Source organism: Haliotis cracherodii, unplaced genomic scaffold, assembly GCF_022045235.1.
Source record: "Haliotis cracherodii isolate W230 unplaced genomic scaffold, xgHalCrac1.p SCAF_23, whole genome shotgun sequence".
NCBI lineage: Eukaryota > Metazoa > Mollusca > Gastropoda > Lepetellida > Haliotidae > Haliotis > Haliotis cracherodii.
Window position 1 is genome coordinate 3,131,682 of NW_027266279.1, and position 26,148 is coordinate 3,157,829.

General features: G+C 41.7%; 2 protein-coding genes across 5 annotated transcripts in view; one reads left to right on the top strand and one right to left on the bottom strand.

The window, feature by feature from the left end:
- Positions 1 to 907: 907 nt before the first annotated feature.
- Positions 908 to 5,374, top strand: LOC139471826 (uncharacterized). The gene is made up of 3 exons (XM_071254328.1): positions 908 to 1,100; positions 3,999 to 4,371; positions 4,955 to 5,374. Exons 1-3 carry the CDS (start codon positions 930 to 932, stop codon positions 5,044 to 5,046), a joined length of 636 nt encoding a protein of 211 aa, XP_071110429.1. The 5' UTR covers positions 908 to 929; the 3' UTR covers positions 5,047 to 5,374.
- Positions 5,375 to 14,931: 9,557 nt separating this feature from the next.
- Positions 14,932 to 26,148, bottom strand: part of LOC139471651 (uncharacterized) — a 185,808-nt gene continuing 174,591 nt past the window's right edge. For 3 of the 4 annotated variants that reach the window (XM_071254074.1, XM_071254072.1, XM_071254073.1), the window contains 3 exons: positions 25,226 to 25,370; positions 23,437 to 23,643; positions 14,932 to 18,187 (listed from right to left, as the gene is read on the bottom strand). In XM_071254074.1, coding sequence (XP_071110175.1) covers positions 17,144 to 18,187; positions 23,437 to 23,643; positions 25,226 to 25,370 — 1,396 coding nt within the window. In that variant the 3' untranslated portion in view covers positions 14,932 to 17,143. The remainder of the gene's footprint in view (positions 18,188 to 23,436; positions 23,644 to 25,225; positions 25,371 to 26,148) is intronic. The other variant, XM_071254075.1, reaches the window with a different exon arrangement.

A 26,148-nucleotide genomic window follows, 5' to 3' on the forward strand; every position in this document is an offset into this window, starting at 1 on the left:
GAAGTGACGAATCGGTTTTTGTGTCGCTGTACAAATGCTATGTCACAACCAAAGCCCATTTGCCTGTAACACGGATATTACAACTGCAATATTTAAACACCGTGACCTCTGGTGCTATAGTTTATACTCAGAATAAAAAAAAACTAAACTAAGCGATGAGGTGCGATGTGGTGTTAGATGGGTTCTAACTTAATTTTTTTTTGAAAATAAGAGCGTGTGGTATTGGTCTTATGGTACACACGTGCACGTCGCTATAAACCCCATTTGGACTTCACAATTTAGTATGCTTCAGAAAGGGAGGTCCATTGCGGTACGGTACGGTGCGGTGCGGTGCGGTGCGGTGCGGTGTGGTGTTAGATGGGTTCTAACTTAAAATAAGAGCATGTGGTATTGGTCTTATGGGATGTATATATTTAAGTCAGTGATGTGCGTGTGTGCGCATGTGCGTGTGCGTATGAGTGTGCTGGGGAGAAATTGTCCTAGAAAAGGCATTTAAAAAATAATTAGTCTTCAGCCTGTTCAAAAAAGGAATTAGCTGCCACAACAAATACATTGTTGCTTGATGGTTTTAATTCTTTTTATTTTATTTTTTTAAGGTTTTAATCTAAGAATATCTGGCCTCCATCTAGTATGATTTGTACATTTTAGGTAAATAAAAGCCAAGAGGTGTATAAAAGTCAACTCTGATGATGATATCAACGTGTTTCGCAATCACCCGATTTATCCGGTATTTACCACAAACAGGATTTAACTCGGAAAATGTACTTGAAACTTCTCGCTGTCATCGTATATTGAATATGATAAGCTGAAATTTGAAACCACCTTGATCTATTGTGTGCCATGAGTATATATATAAGTCTCACGCGTAGAATTTACACAGCACGGAGAGGGTTTCAAGGTAGTCGAATCGTGTCCAATATTGTATTGATATGGGTATCGTTCATCTCATAGCGTTGTTGGTTATTGCTGGTCAGGCGAATGTCATCAGTTGCCATGGTTACATGTTTGATCCCCCTGCACGTTCAAGTATGTGGCGGCAGAACATCGCCGGTGCCGTCGTCAACTATAACGACAACAGTTTGTTTTGCGGAGGGTTTGGGGTAAGTTGGGTTTTTTTCATTATTATTATTATTTTATTTTTAAGGGGACGTTGGTATTATTTCTTAATCCATGATTTCTGGGGTAGATTGTGGTCCGAGACAGTGAACAGAATCCACTTGGTTCGTTATATCACTGCGTGTCAGTTTTCAATTAGGGGTAATTAAAGGTGCCAACCCTATTTTGGGAGGCGTGATACCGAACTCGGTATCCACCCATTTGTCATCTTCCCGAGGCAAGAGTGTTAACTGACTTTAAAAGTCCAGTTTCCACCCTTGCCGAACTAGGCCGGAATTCCTGATCTCGATCGTAGCGCCACCAGTGGCTATTACCAGTTATGCCACTTCTAAGCCTCTCCTACGGACCAATCAGATTCCACCTCTCGTATCACTTGCGTTCGCTTCACACAAAATGGTGGGACCAAGACAGGGCGATCTGATCGATAATCAAGACCCATATTGTGATAAAACGGGTCTTATATCACGAAATGCATCAAATCACGTGAGCACCTTAACTATAAACATGAAAAGATTTGCGAAATATCTGCTGACAACGAGTTGGCGCTGCACATGGTTTGCAAATCCTGCAATCGACCAAAATCTGCATGACACTCTACGAACCGGATTTCGTTTTCGGTGCACGATTTGAATTGGACTATGCATAGACTCGTTAGTCCAGCCAAAATGTAACTGTAATAATACCAGCCTAGTTCGGCAAGGGTGGAAACTGGACTTTCATAGTCTGTAAATGCCCTTGCCTCGGGAAGATGCCTATTTGTTAGACAAACAGTGGTTAGACGGCTTAAAACAACATTTCCAGATGTATGTACAACTAAGTACTCACCTGTTACTGTAGATAGGTAATGGGATAACATAACGCCGTCTTTGTCTGTATCTTGTTTTTGTGCTCTCAATTCTATACTTTGAGATTAAATAGAGTTTCTGTCTGCGAGGGTTCATATTCTACTTTGCGTAACCATGCCATGCCGATACGATCAATTTCATAGTTACCTTGTTCTTGCTTTAAGTGTTTAAGAGGTCGCCTTCTGCCTCAGCAATTTCGGTTGACACGTCCCTATTTGGGACTCATGTGTGAGCACAGGTACACACATATCTAACATTTCTGGGTTTTTTATTGATAATATTTCTTTTTTCGCTGGAAACTGAACTTTGAAAATCAGTTAACTCACTTGCCTCGGGAAGATGAGATATCTAGGACAGATAACGGATCAAACTGCAATTCTTGTTTCATCGGAGCTCTGGCTGGGGCATGGTATTCACATTTCAGTAACAAGTGAGCGATGGATTCAGGTTGATTGCTAGATGGGCATACCTTATTATTTTGCTCTTTTTTTACCGAGTCTGAGGCGTGAGATAACTCCTTCAACATTCCTTTCATTTGAGTCAATCATCAGTACCATCAATGTGGTTGTGTCATCATTGTATGCTTATGTGCAGGATGCTTCTTTAAGTGGCAAGTAGAAGCTTGTATGATATTCATGAGCGATAGTTCTATATGGGTGTGGGGTACGGGTGGCCAAGTCGTGTTAGGCGCCGCGATTCGGTATGCAGAATTGCGTCCCTTGGGCACGCCAGAAACCTATGAATCCCGGTTCGCCCCGATTATGTTTCTAGGTTTGCAAGCACCATTCCCTTGCTCGTGGGTTTCACCGAGGTGATAACGTCTGAGACCTGCATCACTTCGGGTTTTCCTCCCACATTAAGCTGACACGTCGCGATATAACCGGAATACTGTTAAAAGCGGCTTTAAACACAACTCACTCACTCTATATGGATGTACTACTTGTTTATAACCTAAGTTTTGTTAATTTCAAAAAATTACTCAGGTTCGCATCAATTTCTGGCAAGCTCTCCTCTCACTAAAGCGATCCAAATAGGACTGTCCCACTACAGCTGCGAGTGTTGTCTTACCTGATCCACATCTCGACGCGTGAAGATCCGGGGTAGAATTGGTCTTCAGCAACCCTTGCTTGCCGTAAAAGGCGACTATCCTTATCGTAAGAGGCGACTAACGGGATTGGGTGGTCAAGCTCGCTGACTTGGTTGATACATATCATCGTATCCCAATTGCGTGGATAGATGCTCATGATATCAATCACTGGATTGTCAGGTCCAGACTCGATTATTTACAGATAGCCGTCATATAGCTGGAATATTGTTGAGTGCGGAGATAAACAACAAACCAAACCAAACCACATCTCCACTGTCTAACAACTGGCTGTCTAACAAATGGGAGACAACCCCGAACCCTGGCGAGTAGTATTCCGGATGCCGCAGTGCTGTACGCTTAATGCCATCAAATGTTTGTTTTTTCTGGTACGTTCATGCCAATGTTTCACCCTCTCTGGAGGAAGTGAGTGCACGCTGATCATGTGTTCAATATGCAGTGTTGGTAGCCACGCCCATGCTTGTCATAAGAGGCGACTGCGCTTGTCGTGAGAGGCGACTAACTGGATCGGGTGGTCAAGACTTGGTTGATGCAGAGACCATATACCGAATATGATCTCTGGTTGATCACTGGATTGTTTGGTCCAGACTTGATTTAGTGACCACCGTTATACAGCTGGAATATTGCTGAGTGAGGCGTAAACAACAAACAAATGTATGAATTTTGGGCCTTAACGCGGGGGTTCGATCCCCAGGCCGCGTCATACCGAAAGACGTTAACAGATGGTACTTGTTGTTACCCTGCCTGCCATTTACTGGGAATCTGTTCTACTCGAGAACAGTGCGAGAAACATGAGATACTCCGCCTGGAAGACTTTCTCGTTTACATCGTTCATGTCTTGTTTTACCCCTGGTGCACAGTACCCAATGTTTGTCGTAAGAACCAATTTAAACATGCACCTGAAAAGATCAATTCGCTGCCATCTGTTTCAGGTACTGTGGAATGTCAACAACGGCAAGTGCGGTGTTTGCGGGGACCGCTGGGATAGTTTTCCACGCGACAACGAGGCTGGTGGCAAGTTCGCCAAGGGTATAATTGGACGGAAGTACACAACCGGAAGCAGCGTCGCGGTAAAAATTAACCTGACAGCCAATCATAGAGGGTACTTCGAGTTCCGGTTGTGTGAAAGCAATGACGTCACCAGCCCAGCAAGTCGTGAATGCTTCGAGCAACATTTATTAAAGATGGCGGACGGAAGGACGAGATATCACCTTGACGCTGGCACTGGTGAAAAGGTCATCCAGGTGTCTCTTCCGGCTGGGGTCAGATGTCAACAGTGCATATTGCAGTGGAAATATAATACAGGTAGAATATTATTTAGTATAATTACCGTTTGCAGCTTCTTATGTTACGTCGTAATAAAATAGGTAATAATACAATCGTGTACATTTTTTGTAAGAACCAAACGTATATATACTACTCAAAAGAAGTTAAGGATCACCCGATTCTGTCTTATTGCTAAAGTTAATCTGTCGTGAAGATCCCGGTTAGAATGCGTCTTAAGCAACCAATGCTTGTCGTAAAAGGCAACAACACTTGTAAGAGGCGACTAACGGGATCGGGGGGTCAGGCTCACTGACTTGGTTGATGCATGTCATCGTACCCTATTGCGTGGATCGATGATGGTGATATCAATCACTGGATTGTCTGATGCAGACCCAATTATTTCAGACCGTCGTCATATAGATGGAATATTGCTGCGTTAACCACCAACCAGACAAACATGTATTCGTGTACCTGTTCAGGGGGTGTCGACGGATATGGATTTATAACATCCATTTCGTGTGTTGTAATTTTCACATGTGTGAAAATCTATAACCGGTTGTGCATGACCTTTTCCCATGTGTAACTGTTCCTGCCCAAATGAACCATACATGATGTGTTGCAGGGAACTTCTGGGGGTGCGATGCTGCGGGGTGTGGCCTGGGCCGGGGCAGACAGGAACAGTACTACAACTGCGCCGACATCGCCATCGTATAGTGGCCATCAGGGATATATCAACATCGTATAATTGTCGCCTGGATATATCTACATCGTAGTGTGACCATCTTTGATCTATCAACATCGTAGAATGAGTGAGTGAGTGAGAGTGAGATTGGTATAACAGCGCTTTGAACAGTATTTCAGTTATATCATGTCAGCTTAATGTGAGAGGTAGCCTGAAGCGATGTGGATCTCAGACATTCACCACTTGAAAACATGACCTAGGGATATATGAACATCGTATAGTGAGCATCTGGGATATATCAACATCGTATAGTGACTACCAAGACTATATCTGACGTTTCAATGCCATGAGTGCGGCACACCGGGATAGCCAAAGGTTGTAACAGTCACAACCAATAAAACAAAAAGTGTCTCATGTATGCGATGACCTTGTTTGTTGTTTTCTGTAAACAGTGTAGTAATTAATATTGAATATCCGGTTTTTGTATTTGAACACTTCAAAACGAGAGTGAAGAATCTCACTGACCGAGACAAATAAGATTATGTTTTATAGTGTTGCTTATGTTCGCATGCAAAAGCCGACAAAGAAGATGCGATCGGTAGGCGATAAGGATGCAGGATCGTTTCGCGATAGAGGGACGCGATCCGTTTGCGATACAGAAACGGAGACGGAACACAATAAAAAGTCACGATCGTAAACCGTTCGCGACAAGAGGCGCGAACTTTACGCGATAAAAAGCTTCGATCTGTATGCGATAGATAGGCGCAACAGTTACGTGACAGAAATTCAGGAGATATACCTTAAAAAATGGTGTTATCGGAAATATTAAAGAAAACATATATACAATTGTCCGGGTTCTTTACAAGTTACAATACAAGCAACACACACTATAACAACCAAATCAAATGGATTTATATAAATATCAATGCCTCGTGAATTGAGAGAATTCAAGAAACACGCATGTCAACACGTATACTTGTTGTTAAATTAAACTTTTAAGTACGCATTCAGACACCACGGAGGCGGTATGTCCTCAATAAATCTTACCGTCCCCTTGCTGTTTGGATGTCTAATGAATAACGTGTTTACAGTTCAAGCAATTTTAAGGTGTAACATTGATAAGAATTTGAATGACTTCATGTTCCCACGAGCGTTTTAACATTTATAAATCAGCAAATATGACATTAAGCTTGAAAGAATAAATGCATTGACTCACCTCGACAGTTTGATGTCCTCATTGAATGTTGCCGCTCCCAGAGTGTCCGAATCCGAGCCTTGCGTCGCCGTCAGTTTCTTTGAACAAATATAATTTGAATGAAAAACAGTTTACAATAAAGCAGGTTTTCAGAAATTAAACTGTTGTGAATTTGAATGTATGACTATTTAAGCCATTTGATGAATTTGAGGGAAGGCTTCTTTTCCAAGAATAAAAGAAAATATTTGAATACGCATGCATAGGACTTGAAGAGGCACTTCGTATTCGCAAAACGTTTTTACATTTAAAAATAAGTAACCATGCATTTAAATTTGACCTGGAGTTACGCATTTACACACCTCGAGGTCACTGTAACACACAATCTCAAGTGTTGTGGAGTCATCGTTGCACCTAATCCCCAATGCTCATGGATTGTCTGGTCCAAACTCGATTATTTACTGGCATCCGTCATATAGACATCTTCCCGAGGCAAGAGTGTTAACTGACAATAAAAGTCCCGTGTCCACCCTTGCCGAATTAGACTGGACTAACGAGTCTATGCATAGTCCAATCAAGATCGCGCAACGAAATCGAAATCCGGTTCATAAACTGTCGTGCAGATTTCGGTCGATTGCAGGATTAGCAAGCATGCGCACCCCCAACTCCTTGCCAACAGATATTTTCCAATCCTTTTCATGTTTTTGATCAAGGTGCTCACGTGATGCACTTTGCGATGTAAGACCCGTTTTATCACAATATGGATCTTGATTATCGATCAGATCGTCTAGACTTGGCGCCGCCATTTTGTTTGAAACAAATGCAAGTGATACAAGAGGTGGAATCTGATTGGTCCACAGGAGAGGTTTAGTAGGAACATAACTCTGATGGCGCTACGATCGAGCCCAGGAATTCCAGCCTAGATCGGCAAGGGTGGAAACTGGACTTTTAATGTCAGTTAACTCTCTTGCCTCGGGAAGAAGTAAAATAGCTAGCAAAGAAACAAAACATATTATACTCCAATGCAAAATTGAATTCAGATGGGGCCATTTGATGATTTTGATGAAAATTAATGTGGTCCTGCTGTTACCGGCCCTGGTTTGGCTAAAGGTCTTAAATGTAATTTGTTCATGATTAACTGACATATTATGTCGCCTTCGTTTATTCTCTTTGATTTCCACATGTTGCAAAGATTTGAGGGGGGGGGGGGGGGGGGGGGGGGGGTGGTTAGTGTGTGTTAGTTAGTCGAAGAGCTAATTTGCAATAGGAGTCTTGAAATTCAGTAACGTAGCTCGCCAAGTGTTCGGAAGGTTTTATTCTGTTGGTTTGATGGTCCGGGGAATGTTTCAGGCTTTTGTACAGCATAATTTTGATATTAGTTTTCAGTGTTTCTGTTGAGATATGCTCTGAAATGGTGTTTAGATTGGAGTTCGTCGGTACGCACATTTTCTTTTGTTTGAATGCTTCTGCAACTTGCGATACAAGAATTTAAAAGCAATTTCCCTCCAGTTCAGAAACAACAGCGGGCACTTCCGTCCCAACTACAAGCCCTTTCGGCCAATCTCGCCCATTTCCGTAACCGCAAAGAAGATTTTTCACGTATGTTCTATTTTTGCCGATCGTGTTCAGATGGCCACAATCCCTGTTACCAAAAGAAGCGTCCCACAATCACCAGCGTCATCAGCATCATCACTTTCTTTGATGTGTCAATAAAACTACAGTTTTGCCCTAAACCTTGCGAGGCTTTACCCTACGATAAGTTATTATATCCAAGGTACAATTTAGCCCTTAATTACAGGTGTTAATTGGTGTTAATTAACCGGAGTGTAACAGTCGTTACCTCCTCACCTGTACCACGGTAATCCCCTCGTTCTTGGTGCTGACAGACTGGGATGTTACGAGAGGTACAAGGTCAGTACCCGAGGGCCTTGGATGAATTACCGTAGTTCTCCCAATGAGCACAAAGAGTTTTCTTTCGTTGATGGCTGTTTATTCAATCACCACAAGATTGATCACCAACTTCTGGTCACGATGGTTTAAGGACTTTAGCCGCAAAGCTTCAGCCCTGGCCGAAATACTGGAGGTGTAAACTGGTGTTTTTCAGAGTCAGGTCGAGATCGTGGTGCTCAATTGGGATCCTCCAGTCTCCCGAACCTTGGGTCTCCCTGTCTTTTTACCCCCCAGCCTACGTCAAGGTTTTACCCATTTTTTCCTATTTCATTGGTCAAACACCTTTCCCCCCTTACCTTAGGTCGTTCTTCCCCACTCTTCTCTAATAACCAGAACCTTATTCGGACTTACTATCATGTAACTCCTCACCCTTTGGAATTCGGGCTATTTCCACCCCCCAGACCATATATGTCCAAAGTCCCTGACGTTCCCGTACCTCCCAACTCTATTTTACCCCTCTATCTATTTTTCATCTGGTAATCATTTTTCGTTAATGTATATCCCTCGACCTACTGCCCTCATCCCTGGATTCTGTAGCCCTCGACCTACTGCCCTCATCCCTGGATGCTCGTGGCCAGGCAAGCTCCCGTAGCCTTCAACTAACCAGAGCTGCCTGTATTATACATATACATATTCCCGACTTACCGACCCCAACTCTCCCTCTTGATCTTTTATAGAATCAGAATGTATCTTAATGCTTATTACTTACTTTAATTATTTGTTAATTATCTAAATATATATTACCATTTTATGCCTATAATAATTATACCCAGGAAAGTACGGACGGGGAGTTTATATAGTCTTGTATTGTCTCACTAGTATGGGTATACATATTCCATACCCCACCTCGAATAAACATTTAACTTTTCCATTTGATGTGATGTCAAGGTGACCAAGCGAGCAGAAATGACACAAGCTCTTCACACATGTGCGTCCTTTAAACTTAAATAGGTTCCAAATGCCCAGGAGTCATGGGGGGCGCAGTCGTCTAAGGCCAGCAATTCGCCGTCCCTTTGGTTTAGCAGAAACCAGTGTTTGGGGGGTTCGAGTGAGTGAGAGGGTTGGGTTTAACGCCGCTTTTAACAGTATTCCAGTTATATCAGCGCGTGTCGAATCCCGGTTTGCCCCGAATATGTTTGTCAGCACCATACCCCTGCTCGTGGATTTGAAAGTGGTAAACGTCTATGACCTGCATCTCTTCTGGCTTTCCTCCCACATTAAGCTGACACGCCGTGATATAACTGGAATACTGTTCAAAGTGGAGTTAAACCCAACTCCCTCCCAATGATCATGTCTCCAATGCAGCCATGAAAGTATCCTGACAACAGGGGCTATTCGGGGGAGGTTCAAGATCGATGCCTTGAAGTTTTACTTTTCGATCTACCTCCCCTGACCTCTACCAACTGTGTGACGCCGCGATATGACTGGAATACTGTTAAAGCGGTGTTAAACTCAACTCACTCACTCACTCTATCAACTGTACCTGAAGAAGCTTCCCCAACTAAGACCGAATTAGATATCTTGAACCAGTTCTGACTTATGCACCAGTGTGTTTTCAGAGATAAATATATCAAACGCGAGTATATGTCTGTTTTGAACCACATACCCGTTTAACAGTGAACTGATTCTGTTCCCCGATATCCAAGAGCAGTCAAAGCGAACAAACTTAGGGTCTGTTCGTGTCAAATTAAAATGCTACATACTCTCGTGTTTTCACGCACTAAAAAAACGCACATAAAAATGTTTTTCGTGCACATTTTTCTCAAAAGTGATATCAGGTGTATAATATATATTTTTTATTGAAAACAAAATTGATGCGGGAGGAACGCTCTTTATATACAAGACACACACACACACACACGCGCGCGCACACATAAACACCAAGAATATCAATTGGGCACCCATTGAACTCGACTCTTTAGACACTTGCTGTATTGCTGATCCTCGGACCTCGGTGACGTCATTGGTTGAAAATGCTCTCAGTCACTGGTTTGTCAGATCCAGACTCAAATATGTACACCCACGTGATGTAGCTGGAATAGTGATGGCTGCTGAGTCCTGATGCTGATGACAAAGTATTCTTGTCTCCGATCTCAATGTGTTTTTTTCGAACATGCATTGGTTTATTAAGAAGTCATTTATCTTTTAAGCAATGGTTCACGTTCTTTCTCGTGAGAGCTACAACCGTATACATGGATCATATTGAAGACAGGTTCGTATAGCTTTACGTTCGATATGAACGCGGACTTAACTGTTAGTTTCGATTGGCTTCGGCTTTATTGGTAAATACTAATGGGATCAAATATGGGAGCACGCGTCAATAATGCAGAATTGATGTGTGCAATACCATTGCTTCTTATCAACCAAATAGATCACAGGGATCAATATTCGTGCGTATTTTCAAGAACATTGTCAAAGAAAGTTGTCCATGGGAATTCCGGGGTAGAATTTAGCCCCAGAATCCTATGTTTATTGAATTTATGGATCGGGTAGTTAGGCTGCAGCGGAGTGAGGTGAGGTTTAGCGCCGCGTTCAAGATTATAACAGTTACATAGTGACGTGCACGCATGTGTGTGTACGACTGTGTGTCTGCTTGTACTAGACCAGACTTATGCCGGTTTTATAGTTGTAGCCCATTGAGAGATCATGTCGCAGTTTAACATGAGAAAGTGTAAGGACTCCGAGCCGCTCAGTCTTTGTTTTATCCTCTAATGCGGAGCGCCAGGCAAGGTAACACCAAGCTCTCCGTGTAACACCAAGCTCTCCGGGTAACACCAAGCTCTCCGGGCAACACCAAGCTCTCTCCAGGCAACACCAAGCTCTCCGTGTAACACCAAGCTCTCCGAGTAACACCAAGCTCTCCGGGCAACACCAAGCTCTCCGGGCAACACCAAGCTCTCCGGGCAACACCAAGCTCTCCGGGTAACACCAAGCTCTCCGGGCAACACCAAGCTCTCCGGGCAACACCAAGCTCTCCGGGTAACACCAAGCACTCCGGGCAACACCAAGCTCTCCGGGTAACACCAAGCACTCCGGGCAACACCAAGCTCTCCGGGCAACACCAAGCTCTCCGGGCAACACCAAGCTCTCCGGGTAACACCATACTCTCCGGGCAACACCAAGCTCTCCGGGCAACACCAAGCTCTCCGGGTAACACCATACTCTCCGTGTAACACCAAGCTCTCCGGGTAACACCAAGCTCTCCGGGCAACACCAAGCTCTCTCCAGGCAACACCAAGCTCTCCGTGTAACACCAAGCTCTCCGAGTAACACCAAGCTCTCCGGGCAACACCAAGCTCTCCGGGTAACACCAAGCTCTCCGGGCAACACCAAGCTCTCCGGGCAACACCAAGCTCTCCGGGTAACACCAAGCACTCCGGGCAACACCAAGCTCTCCGGGCAACACCAAGCTCTCCGGGCAACACCAAGCTCTCCGGGTAACACCATACTCTCCGGGTAACACCAAGCTCTCCGGGCAACACCAAGCTCTCCGGGCAACACCAAGCTCTCCGGGCAGACGCTCTGTCCACGAGACAACGGAGGCGATTTCAAAATTATGAACCCCGTTTTAGACTTCTGAGTAGAAATGTTATCATTAGTCTATGCTGCATGGTTGGAAGAAGACAGGTTCGCTTTGTGTGACTGGGTGGATTGTTAGCCATCATGCATCGACGGCATGGATTTGCCACGTCCAACCAACCACCGATTTGCCAGATCCAGACTGGATTATTTCCAACCCGCCGTGATATTTGAGTGAGTGAGTGAGTTGGGTTTAACGCCGCTTTTAATAGTATTCCAGTTATATCACGACGTGTCAGCTTAATGTGGGAGGAAAGCTCGAAGTGATGCGGGTCTTAGACGTTTACCACTTCGATGAAACCCACGAGCACGGGTATGGTGCTGAAAACCCAAGAAACATCTATGGCTAAATGCAGCGTTTAACATCCTCTCGCTCACTCAAAATTATGTCATAATTATGTGATGTCATTAAAATGCATGATTATCACCATTGGTTAATCTGCATGGTACTTCTGTTATTTTGGTTTTGCTTGTTACTTTAATCCCCCAACCTAGATCTTACCCCGTGGGGATTCCGGGTTAGAATAGGTGTCACCGAACCTTTGCTGGGCCCACTTGCACAAAGTGGTCTTAGCGCTTAGATGATCGTAACTCCCATACTTTAACATAGGCTTACAATAATCGTAGCGCTAAGATCAGATTTAAATCAGAACACATCGTCACACACCCCTCCAGAGAAGGTCCAGGTTATGCCTGTCGTAAGAGGCGACTTACGGGATCCGGAGGTCAGACTCGCTGACTTGGTTGTTGCATGTCACCGTATCCCAAATACGTAGATTCGATGCTAATGATGTCAATCACTGGATTGCCTGGTCCACACTCGATAATGTACCTTCTGTCGCCTTATAGCTGTAATATTGCTGAATGTGGTGTTAAACAAAAAGCAAACATCGTTCAAGGACAGCGTGGGCTTGTGCTCATAACATCAATCAGACTCGATCATCTACATACTGCCTTTACATAGCTGGAATTTTGCTGACTGCGGAAATGCGTTAAGGAAGAAACAAAGAAACAAACCACATATCATCATCAATATCAAAGAATAGATAGAAACAACAGACAAACAGGAGTGTGAAAGTTTATTCAATGATATAATAACAAAGCAAATTGAGACTTCTCTGCGATACCAACGTGACATGACAAAACTAGATTAATGAATATTTACACATCTCAGTTCCTGGCTACTGCAACCTCCGACATATGTCTGAAAGTGACACAACGCTGCAACTACAGTTTAAAAACAACTCTCACTATCAGAACAAAATGTTTCTTGTGTTTCTTGTGAAACTTAAGTGATCAACGTGCATATTACTCTAATTTACTTATATATCCTAAAATGTGTAGTGTTTTGCTGTGACGCGCAACCTTTCAAATTGGTTAGGGGTATAGAAATCTTCATGGACCGAAGCAACCGATATGATGAAGAAAAGGACGAGTTTCGTATTTCAGGGTAGACATGTCACTTCGATTTGTTTGTTTTACAATGTCATACAATATACTATTTCTCATCACCTATTGTTTTGTCAAAACTGATTAAATTTTCTGAGTCATACATTTTACAACGTTTGTTCGTAGCCAAAATACAAGCGTAAGTTCACGTGAATTTGTCGTGTTTCAATGTCAATATAATTGTCGGGGTGGTGGCATTAAGTGCCCTGTTTTTTATACGCTGCAGTCTTACACACAGCTCACACCTGGCCCTATGCCTAAACATGGTCATAATTAACCGGTGTGCACACTGTGTGATTTCGCGACACAAAGTGTGCACACCGTTTTTTACGACTACACTTCCATAAACGCAAAATAATATTGAAGTGAGTTCCTATAAGCAAAAACCTTAACAGTAATAACTTCACAGACTTATTTACATAAACATTAAAAACTGTAGACCACGATACGAAATTTAAGCCCCGCCTACTCGTGAATCATGAAACAGTTGTCCGGTCGTAGGCACGGCAGCCTAATTTTGCTCAGTCTTTTGGAAACATCTACGCAAAACCATTGCTTCGTTAGCCAACCAAATGCCATTTAATGATTGCAGTTTATCAGTTACCGTTTGTTTAGGATCTGGCCATTTGGTATTGGGGTGGGGGGCTCTCTTCCTTACTGGAGAAAATAATTTTGTGGAGGACGCGAGGTCCTTGTAAACCCGAGGGAGAAGTCTGGGAGTGGTCGCGTTTGATCCTACTCATGGACTGTAAATGTACACCGTTTTTCAATAACGGCTGTCTGCATTCGAAACACGGCGAAATGTCGAGAAGCTCCTGATCCACAATAATTCTGCACCTTTGGCACGTGCACGTAAGGTCACGTGATAAGAACCACATGGCGTTTGAAGCAGCGTTCCGATAGAAAGCAGTCACACAGAATGTCCGACGACGAGGGTATGTTTTTGACCCAATTTGTGCCGACTGACATTACTGAGCATGACCGTAACTTAGATGATATTAATATGCGTTTTCGGAATCCGATTACAGGGAAAATTGGCTAAGCGAGTATTGTTTTGAGGCGCCTTCAACAATATTCCAGCAATATCATGGCGGGGGACACATTGAATGGGCTTCACACATTGTACCCATTGTCTCAGACCCAACCCCGCACCCGAATAATGAATAGTTTGTCAATATTCTTTATTCGTCTTATTATCAACCTATGTCGTATCAATGGTATCTTCCTTGTACTATCAAATGAAACAGCCAACACCCAAAGAACGTAATTGATTGACACACACTAAACAATCCGTTATGACCGAATAACTAGACAATCTGATCAAGACCCACAGGGTAACCAGGGAAAGTTTGTTTGATTTTATTAAGTTCTTAACGCCACTTAGAACAGATACATAACCGCGTTTCAGCTTAAAATGAAAATGCCCGAAGTAAGACAGGTCATAGACGTTTATCACTTTCGTGAAACCAATTATAGGTTTCTGGCATGCCTTCGGGACGCAACTCTGCACAGCGAATTGTTGCGCTTTAGATTTGTTTGTTTGTTTTACGCCGCACTCAGCAATATTCCAGCTATGACGGCGGTCTGTAAACATTGTAGTCTGGACCAGACAATCCAGTGATTGATATCATGAGCATCGACCCACGCAATTGGTATACGATGACATGCATCAATCAAGTTAGCGAGTCTGACCACCCGATCCTGTTAGTCGCCTCTTACGACAAGCAGAGTCGCCTTGGTGCTTTAGACAACAGAACCATTATGTAAATAGTTTGACGCATGCCTTTTTCGGTTTTGCCGGTGTCGTTAATCTGCCAATTGACATTATAATTCGAAAAGTGTAGCCAAACAGACTAAACATGACCATCATGTATTCTTCGAATATTCATTTCTTTTTTCCTAAAACTTCAAGTGACACAATTACGAAATAAATAAGAGACCAGAGAAATTGACAAGACACCTCAACATGAGGTATGGTAACGAGAAGGCTCAATGTATATACTACATATGGAGCTGATACCCACAGATGACTGAAGGTAGTTTCTGCACATCTAAGTAAAAACAAAATATCACAAAGCCACAAACAAGATATAAACAAACTTTCATTTTTGGCTTCGTATTTCTTCTAATATACACAGGACGTCAAAATGGAGACCGGGTCGACTAAAACAATAAATGAATGCTCCCCATTCACAAACCATATAACTAGTCCCTATTGTACCGGGAGGAAAGAGGTGGGGTCCCGCTCCACAAAGCGATTTTAGTGTTAAGATAACCATTACTCCAATACAGATCGCTTTGTGGAGCGGGGCTCTTGTAGGCATCAGGTCTCCAATCAATGACGGAAGCGCCTATTAGAGGAAATACGACAAACAATTTTCATCATATTTGTCTTTCATTCACAACACACGCTATCTGTCCTCTTTTCGGCCTGATCTGAAACTTTCCCAGAAAGGCAAAACATGAGGCGTTAATCTTTAAACGTAGGAAATAAGGAATTTGTCACCCTGGTCACGTGATGTGCGCAGCTCTGGTCACATGACCTGCAGGATTTCGTTGCAGATACGAATGTTGACAGTTTGTGAGCCAGTTTGTTTTAACCTTTGTCATGGTGCTACAAAGTCACGTATGCTTACAGTTACGTATAGTAACAACTTTTTAAATCAAGACACGCTGCACACACTAAAACACTTAGTGAATATTGCATTACGCCGTCTCAACAATATTACAGCTACTCACGGCCTCTAAAACAGACTCTCTTTAACTCAGTTCCATTGTGGACGAAATGAAAATTAATCATCTCTAAAAGAAATTGAAACTGGGGTGAAGTTTTTGCAAGTATGAATAGTGCTCTGGTGAGTCGCCCCATTGCCATCGATTTGTCAGACTCATGCTCTGGTTTCAAAGTGGTAAACCTAAGGTCACTCATGGAACTGACATGTCGGGATATAAATGAAATACTCCCCCATGCAGCGTTAAAACCAACTAAACCACTCACTCACCCATCGGGGAGAAACAAATGTCATTTGTCTGTGTTCTATTTATATCTGCCAAGAGGAAGGATCAACGTTGATTATAATTTTACTGTTTTACCTCCCCGCCCACCAAAAGAAACCCCAGAAAAACAAACGAAAACAAAACCCACCCCTTCTGTGCAGACAACCTCCCCAATTCCTCGTGCTTGCCACAAGAGCCCACAAACGAGTATTGGGTTGTGATAATGTATCACCTTGCTGACTGGGTATCTGAAGCTGGTTCCTATCTCCCATGCTGTCGAACACGGGTTTATCTGGCCCTGAATTCATCGTTTACAAGCCGTGGAAGGATATCGTTGAGTGTGGTGTAAATATTCACAATCTCCACGTCAACGAGGCCACACAGGAGATACCCCGAAATCAGTTCGTTATATATTCGAAACACCCATGTAAAACATAATACAACTTTTAGAGGATTGGAATCTGCTGTGTGGAGTGAATGAGTGAGTTGGGTTTTATGCCGCCTTGAACATTATTTCAGTAAAATTACGGCGTGTCAGGTTGAGTGAGAAGAAACCATTAGTTGATGAGGGTCTGCGATGTTTACCTCTTGAAACCCACGAGGACGAATACTGACAAACCGAGAAACACAATCGGGATGAATCTGGCATTCGAAACCACGATCATATGTGTTTGTCACGGCTTAGAGCCGCAACTCTGCACAGACGACTTGGCCACCCGTGCCCCACTAACGTTAGGGCTGCATATCATTTTCTGTCACTACCTACACGGATGATAAGTGATGTTAATCCCACAATCCTGATTCACACTGAAATATCAAATAATATGTCCCTGCAAGACTAGAAACACAGCAACCAACGGTTTACCCTTGAGACAGAATTCCCACGAGCACCTCTCATCCTCAGCACGACATTCTCTAAAACCATGAAAACAGTAACAATGACGAAGAATAGAAAAATAATGTCACAAAAACGTTGTTTTCTCTTCTTCACATGACGTCAAGAGTTTGGTGATGGTAGGCGGAGTGACCTCGGTAGATGTTTCTCGAGACAATTCACCACTCGATTGAATATTTGTGTCTTGTCCACAACCAAAAAGCTCACGCTTCGCTTGAGCCGACATATTCTGTTGAGCAGGAGGAACACAATTTTCCGATTGTTCTGAAGGTTTGGGGTCACTTATGTGTCCGAGGACTGGAAGATCCGATGCAACCTCTCCAACGACGGAATTTGTTTTCATAAGCCGTCTGTCCCTCCTTCCCATGGGTGAGGAGTCCACAAGCGACATGCTTCTCATCATAGAGTGATCTCCCCTTGATGAGCCCGCTTGGGCTACCGTTGATGCAGCTATTCTGTCAGTGTTCGTACCACTCCCGTAATCAAAGGAGTTTTCGGAAAAACTGCGAAGGGATGGCATGGGAAGTGGATTCAGTCGGGGATTTCTGTGGGATGGGGTATCATTGAAAACCTGGCCGTGTATCATAATTTCCTCAAAATGGCTGAGGCCATTGGAATACTCCGTTTGGTTTCCATAAGCGTATGCCGGATTGTTTGATGACAAGCTGGAATCTGATTGGGTCAGTCCAAAGTTGGATGCCTCAAATCCAGCATTTTCATTGGTGGTTGAATCTAATGGGATAAGCATAGTTGCTTCATTGGTTCCGGGAGAAAGTTCGGGTGATTGGACAGGTCTCGTCTGTCCATCGGCAGTTGAAGACTTAGGGGCGTTGTTGACTAGGGCGTCTCGGGCTTTCTCTCTTTCAGTGATAGGTACATTATTTACTTCTTTAACCTTTGGACAAGAATCTTTTACAGGGAAGTCCTTGACGTTTTCACTGTCACCATTTACCATTGGTGTTTGTTTATCTAACGGGCCTTTGTTATTGAGTATTGTTTCAATATACCCTTCATCGGAAATTTGTCCAATGTCTATATGATTGTCGTCACTGTTCACCAATAGGGGACTATTTTCCTTGTCGTCTTCGTTGGTAATGGGTGGTTTGGCATTCTGAAATATACATCATAACATATTATAAAGCAGGGTCATTTTGTTAGAGTTATCAGATTAATAAAATATCAATTTAACCTGTTAAACACAACATACAACTCAAAATTTAATTTTAGATTTTGCACTTTTATAACTGATATAAGACAATAAACACATAATGTAAACGGACGTTTAAGTATTACAATCCATATATGACAAAACAGTACCAACATTTTCTTAGAGTTTTACGACACAATGTACAACACTGCAAAATGAAACTGCAAGATTCTTAAGAGTGTTTTCAAAGGTGAATCCTCGATTAACTATCTATTTTTTCAAAGTTTGAAAATGAATTTGATTGTTATTATGATAGTTGACAAAGACATTATTTTGTTTTGCAAATGTTTCAGCAGGTTTCTCTGAGAATGGCCATGGTGGTTTTGCGTTTTCGGCTATATATTTTGGGATTGTTTACTTTTATCTGTATGCTATTTCTGGCATCTGGTCGTTTTGATTTGATTCCGCACATTAAACACTAACTCTTTCCGATTTTTGAAATTTGCGTCCCAGAGCATAAATAGTTTTGTAACAATCTGTAGATACAATAAACGGGATACAAATCCTGTGAAAACACTCATTTAAAACATCAAACTGAACTCAACATATAAAATGTGGTGCACAAACCGAACAAAACTGTAGATGTGACTTAACTGAAAATACATTTCAAGATGGGTTCTAAGGCTGAAAGAATATCAAGGTCTCCGTCTCTTGTTGCATATCAAAACCTGTCAATAAGATAATAAACAAATAAACAGATGTCAAGTTTAAAAAACACTTATCAAGCAAGTCAACATGGGTGCAGAAATACGAAAATCGTCACCAAAGATGCTTGTCTGAATTGATAATAATGTTGGAGGATTTTATACTAGCGCTTCCGGAATCCCCGATTTCGCACTTCAGTTTATTTTATTTTAACGTTCCATTTGTATGGCGCTTTTTTCCAAGCTGAATATCATGTACAAAGCTCATTACTACCCCAGTCAATGGATCAGTGTGAACTCCTATTTCATCAGCTCTCTGGGGAATAATTAAATTTTCGTTGTGTTCATTGAAATTTCTGCATTTTGATTTGCTGAATTGGTCACGTGTTATTGCATTCATTTCCCAATGAATGTAAAAAATTAAGCCACGCCCATCGAGGGGCACTACTTTTATTACTGTGAAATGTCGGGGAATCCCAATATTACAGTCGAGGGAATTCCTTTTCTGCTAACGTGTATCGTCATGCACAGGACATTTAACGACTTTCATGCATATTCATCGAAAAACCGATGTGCAAAACTTTGTAAGAATCCGCTACGCGGATTCATTCAGTCTGCACATCGGTTTTTCGATTCATACCTCAATGAACCGAAAAAATACACAGTCAATCCTTTAATATACTATGAAAAGCTGCCTTTGAGGCGCTAGAAGGTGAGCAGCCACGTTGCTATCTCCTCCTTCCCGATACCATATCATTTTCCATGGAATAATGCCACCGGCCACTTATGACAAAAAGGAAAAGGGTTAGGCAGCGCCTCGTCTTAATTTTCTTATTTCCAAAACTTCCATGTATGTTTTTGTAAATATCCCCATACGATATTGATCCCAGTTTGATGAACGTCTTAAATATCACCATTATGTACTCAGTGAAAGGTTAATACGGGCACTGTATTTCCCCCCTGAAGATTGCCTTATCATATGATGCAAATCAGTGTAGAAAGGGTTAAATAAATATTGCCGTGAAACAGTTACAAAACATATTATGAGATAATCGATCTCTGTTTTGAATTTCAAGTTGCGTAAGGCACTTTGTAAACAAATTTGACGTCACAAAAGTAATACAAGATACGATTTTTATAAAAGAAAGAAAAGAAAGCCATTTTATATGGAAATACTTAATAAGAGGTGCTGAACATTTTTCCCAGGTGGATTCGTTCGCGGTATCCAGTGCTGCCATCAACGGGGAGGAGTTTGAAGGTAACAACTGTAAGTCGTATCTTTGATCACGAGTTATGTAAAATGTGTTAATGCTTGAAGTGAAGATAAGCTCCGGCAAATAGTTCTTGTCCACAGACAACTCAAAGGCAGTCATCAAGGCTGTTTTTGACAAAAGCCTTCGGTGTTATGTTTGTAAAACAGAACACGGGCCAGTAGAATATTTAGTCGAATAAATTGTCTGTTTTGATGGAGTTACATTGTGATGGTCCACTCTCCTACCCAGAGTTCAATGCGACCCAGAGTTCAATGCGACCAGCACAGTACCTGTTTCAGGCAAGCGCCATGTGACGATTCGTCACATCTTACATAGATACTGTATGATACATATATAAATTAACATGTCACAGAATGGTTAACTTTCATTGAGAAAATATCCTAAATCGTTAAAAACTATTTCCATTTGCGTAGTTATCCTGTCTTTACATTGGTTGTACGGCTCCACGTGCTGTCATCGAAGCCCTATGGAGAGCTAGCGATACAGTCACTTTGATGTGTAAATATGTATTGTCATGCAACTCGCTGTCGCAGTGGTAGTAGCATATTTACATAATTATGCAAAACAATATGCAAAGCCCCCCTAAAAACTTGCATTTGTCCCTTCTTTTCTGATTTCTGAAACGCATTTGTTTACAAACAAGTGAAAAGTCCGGTCACGTGATATGCAAATTAGCCTGTGGCAGCGTTGTAACCACTGCGCCGGGTTCTGTGTGATGTTCCTGGGCCATGTGATACTTTTGGTCTTCTATCCGTTTTGTACAGCCCAATGACTATTTTTAAGTTCTGACTGCTACTTCCAGGGCATCGAATGTCAACACCCATGTCAACTATTTAAGCAGCACACTTGATAAAATTGTCAATCGAAATGAACCAATTTAGACAATATTTTCGTAAAATGACAAAACCACGCCCTAAAACGGGTTGACATGGATGTTACCTGGAATTCATTGCAAGGAAAATGGACATAAATCGATTCAAATGATAAACGCTTAAATATATCTGTGAACTGATTCGAATAATAAATAATGTGCAGAATCCATTTTCCCTTCCGTTCTAATGATAAAATATGATCGTATTTTAGCGTTAATCTTAAAACATTGAATTTGAGGAATGAATCTAGGTACATCTCAAAACGTGAAATTGTATCTCCAGTCTCCATCATCTATCTCCGTATTAATATGTATATTCAAACATGTCAGACAATATTACAAGTACAATTACATCTACACGACTATAACCCTCATTGTCATTGAAACCAATATTTCAGTATCATAATCTTTCTTTAATTTCTGTTCATGATTATCGTGAGTTTTCTTAAATTTCAAAGATCAAATCATTTCTTAAATATTTTTAAAGAATACACAATTTCATATTTCTTAATGTTAATAATAATTTATCAGTTTGAATTTATGTTTTTTTAATTTACAAAACCTGTTCAGGAATACAAATCAGCCAACCGTTAATAACTATACCGTTAATTGTTTCTTCTATGAATACTATTGGTAAAGGTTAACATACCCTCAATGACATTTTGGAGCTTCAGATCAATTTATTTCAAAATTAACCTGGTCATAAAATTACCTTTTAAGGGAACCCTAACAAAAACATGGTAATAGCTACTCATCACTGTTGGTCCGTAATTTCTTTTACCCATGCGGATACAATATCTGAAGTCCTGCATCCCTTTGTCATACAGCAAAGTAATAAACGTCAAAACGGTCATTGAGAAGCTCTCGTAAAATCTCCAGAAATGTCCCAGCATTGAAATTTCCGCAAGACGTTCCGTCCAGACGCATTTCTGTCACTTGTAATCGTATTCGACTTGAATCATATGTCTCGCGGCTCAGCTGTGACCTTAGACTTGCTAATTCAACTTGGGCCTGTCTAGTACGGGGCTTTAGGTGTATACCCGACCCTCGTCTGGCTTGCAGGAGATTGCGGCAACATGACACTGCTTATGCTGCAGACTGTGTAATGGGGGATAGAAATCGAATTATCAATATGAAAATCAGAGATTAATATCTGACGATTGTCAGGATGGTCTCCTACTGATGCAGTTCCTCGAGGCAAACAATTTCAAACTTTCCCTCAGAGTTATCATAAGGAAATGAACAGCTAAAGTTTTGAAAACTAAATTTGTTGATGTCTGGTCCTAAGTTCTGTGAGGACTGTCAGTGTCCCAGGCTACGGCCAACTAAAAATGGGATTGGCTGGTCACAATGGAAGCTGAAATAACAGTACAAGAGGCCTGTTTCAAAAAAACAATCTCAGCGCTACTGTCCAAAGTCTTTGTAGGCCAGTGGGAGTATGGTCGGGGCTAGGACTATCTGACAGTCACACTGATTCACTAGACAAATGACCCTATGGGCAATATAGTCAAACCAGGTATGCAGTACATCATCCTTGTCCTGAGAGTCAACTGAAATAGGGATTTGGTGGTCATGCTTTGTGACATGAGTGATTGCATGTCACATTACGCTGGCAACATGGGATGTTGCTGTTGCTTTAGTCACTAACTTGGTTTGTTTGTTTGTTTGTTTGTTGTTTTATGCCGCACTCAGCGGTCTGTAAATAATCGAGTCTGGACCAGACAATCCAGTGATTGATATGAGCATCGATCCACACAATTGGGACTGATGACATGCTTCAACCAAGTCACCTAGCCTTGTACAGCAAGCATGGGTTGCTGAAGACCTAATCTAACCCGGATCTTCACAACTTGCTTTGGACAGAATTAATTATTTACATGTTGCTGTGATAGGCTGGAATAAAACTGATTGTCGAAATAACAACTGTCACTATACACAGGTTTTTAACATTCTTTGAGAAAAACAACTATATTTAGAACCCAATATAGTGGCTCTAGCTATCTTAGTTACCAAGATATCAAGATTCTACCTTACAAATTTCATCCCTTCTTGAAGATGTCGAACAAAGTTCACTGCACAATTGCCAGGAAATATTCGTCAGGACCAGTAACTCAACCTTAGACAACTTGCCTAACCTAGCCCTTACTAAAGTAATTAGAGATTATTTAAGACAGCACATTGTCTGTATTCTCATAGAAAAACTTAAATTAACAATGAAATATTTGTGGTCATACCCAAATGTTCACACATTAGTTTCAATGACAACATAAAAAATATGTGCTTCAATCAACGACAACAGTCATTAACAACTACATCTACTACATCTACAACATTGCTGATGATGGGGGGCCATGTGACCTGTACCTTTCTCCTTGAAGGGTCGTCTTCTGGACACTGCAAGGATGCTTGGGATACCGTTGGTGTGGAGGCGTTGGTGGTGTCTGACGGAGACGTCACCACCAGCAAAGGAGTTTTATCAGCATAAGCTTTTGGAGAATTATTCCTGGAATTATCGCGAGAAGACTGGCTGGCAGGATACTGGGTACCCGTGCCTCTGCCTGTGAAGTTGCTCTGTGAAAACAAAGAAAAAAGGGTCAAGGCTGCAAGACTGTCCTTTTGGGATTCTGGCTAGAATCATCCATGATTATATTTCTAATTTGAAAAATACCCTGGCCCCAATACCCACTACGCCATCTTAATCAGGATGGAATGAGCCAATTCCAAGAAAGCCATCCAATCAAATTACACCGTTCTTTCATGATTGAAACAAGCAGCGGTAAAAGATGTATTCCAATTCATCTGGGAATGTCTTGAGGCATAAAGACTTCACTGCCAGGATCTATTATTTGGAGGTTCAATTCCAAATAAATATCTTACTCTGTAAGAACCATGTTCATGTGCATGGGTTTCAACAACCTGGTTGAGATCATTGACATGTGCAACTGAAAACTGTTCAAACTGCAGTGTTATCCCAACTCACTCACCAAAGTGGTTAATATCGGTACTTCGGCACTCTTTGGCCTTTTTGCCATAATTCAAGCTGACATGCTAAACAAATGAAATATTGTTCAGGGCAGTGTTTAACACTATTCAAGCTGACATGCTAAACAAATGAAATACTGTTTAGGGCAGTGTTTAACACTATTCAAGCTGACATGCTAAACAAATGAAATATTGTCCAGGGCAGTGTTTAACACTATTCAAGCTGACATGCTAAACAAATGAAATACTGTTTAGGGCAGTGTTTAACACTATTCAAGCTGACATGCTAAACAAATGAAATATTGTTCAGGGCAGTGTTTAACACTATTCAAGCTATCATGTTGACTAAAATACTGTTTAGGGCAGTGTTTAACACTATTCATGCTGGCATGATGACTAAAATACTGTTTAGGGCAGTGTCTAACACTATTCAAGCTGACATGATGACTAATATACTGTTTAGGGCAGTGTTAACACTATTCATGCTGGCATGATGACTAAAATACTGTTCAGGTCAGTGTTTAACACTATTCAAGATGACATAATGACTATTATTGGTCTAGATGCCATGCTATGATCACTGAAGTTTTGTTCAGGGCAATGTTACACCCAACACATTCACCAAAGTGTACTTCAGCACTCTTTGGCCTTTTTGCCATTATTCAAGCTAACATGTTAAACAAATGAAATACTGTTCAGGGCAATGTTTTACACTATTCATGCTGACATGATGACTAAAATACTGTTTAGGCCAGTGTTTAACACTATTCAAGCTGACATGATGACTAAAATACTGTTTAGGCCAGTGTTTAACACTATTCAAGCTGACATGATGACTAATATACTGTTTAGGGCAGTGTTTAACACTATTCAAGCTGACATGATGACTAATATACTGTTTAGGGCAGTGTTAACACTATTCATGCTGACATGATGACTAAAATACTGTTTAGGGCAGTGTTACACCCAACGCACTCACCAAAGCGGTTAATGTCTGGACTTGAGCACTCTTTGGCCATATTGCCAATATTCACGCTGATAAGCCGTAATAACTGAAATACTGTTCAGGCCTGAGTGTTAAACCCAACACACTCCCACACTCACGTGACCAGGGTATCCCAGGCTGGGGTGACATCGATGACCATCACTAGCACTACTGAGGTTGACCCACCTGGACTGAGCTGGATTTACTGAGGAGAGAGTCCCTGTGGATCTGCTCGTTGGAAGGGGTGGAGTTACGCAACGCTACACTACAGCTACGGAATGTGGGTCGACTTGCCTGTCTCTGCTGCTGGCGGTAACGCTTGTAGTAGTTCCTGAAATGTGGATAAGCTCTTTATTACGTGCCCGTGAAGAGATCAATTGTTTAATAAACATACAGCTGTATTACACATTGTGTGCTTATGTACTCTCGAAACATGTTACACGAACAAATATTGAAAGCTCTCAACATCCCTTGGCTTATTTAATGACATTGCTTGTGGAGATGATAGATCGCTGAGAGGAGCTTATGCAGGCTCGATGACCCCAGCAACCTTGTCGCTAGGCTGACGTCATATGGCAATGTTTCGATCTTGCAACAAAATTCCACAAATTACATCATCGGGTATTGTGACGTGATTGTAAACTTTGAGGTGCAAGGCCCCGTTCCACAAGGCGATCGTATTGTAGCACAACGACAGTCGTTAGTCTCAGTCAAAGTATGCGACTTCCAATATCCTTAGTGCTACGATAATTTTGTGGAACGGACGCCTGAATTCTAATGGTGAACCGTTGTATGGTATTAAATTCATTCGTTTCAACTTTTGATGGGTTTGAAGTATTATTCTGTTAAACTCGATTGGATAATGCTGTGGATCGTGAAGGTGTCGGCCAATTCACACTCAACAGTATAATTCTCAAAACTTTATAAATGGCAAGTAATAAATATAATACTAAACTTGCTCCCATGTAAAACCAATTTTATGAGACTCGTGAATAGTTGTGGTATCTGATGAGCGTTCACTCGTCAGATACCAGAACTATTCACTCGTTTCATAAAATTGGTATTACACAGGAGTTCGTTTAGTATTCTATATTTATCATGTAATGGAT

Bases quoted from the DNA above. Each gene is read 5' to 3' on its own strand.
- LOC139471826 (XM_071254328.1), top strand. From the start codon at position 930: ATGGGTATCGTTCATCTCATAGCGTTGTTGGTTATTGCTGGTCAGGCG. The intron at 1,101-3,998 runs GTAAGTTGGGTT...CATCTGTTTCAG, and splicing joins TGTTTTGCGGAGGGTTTGGG to GTACTGTGGAATGTCAACAA. The intron at 4,372-4,954 runs GTAGAATATTAT...GATGTGTTGCAG, and splicing joins GCAGTGGAAATATAATACAG to GGAACTTCTGGGGGTGCGAT.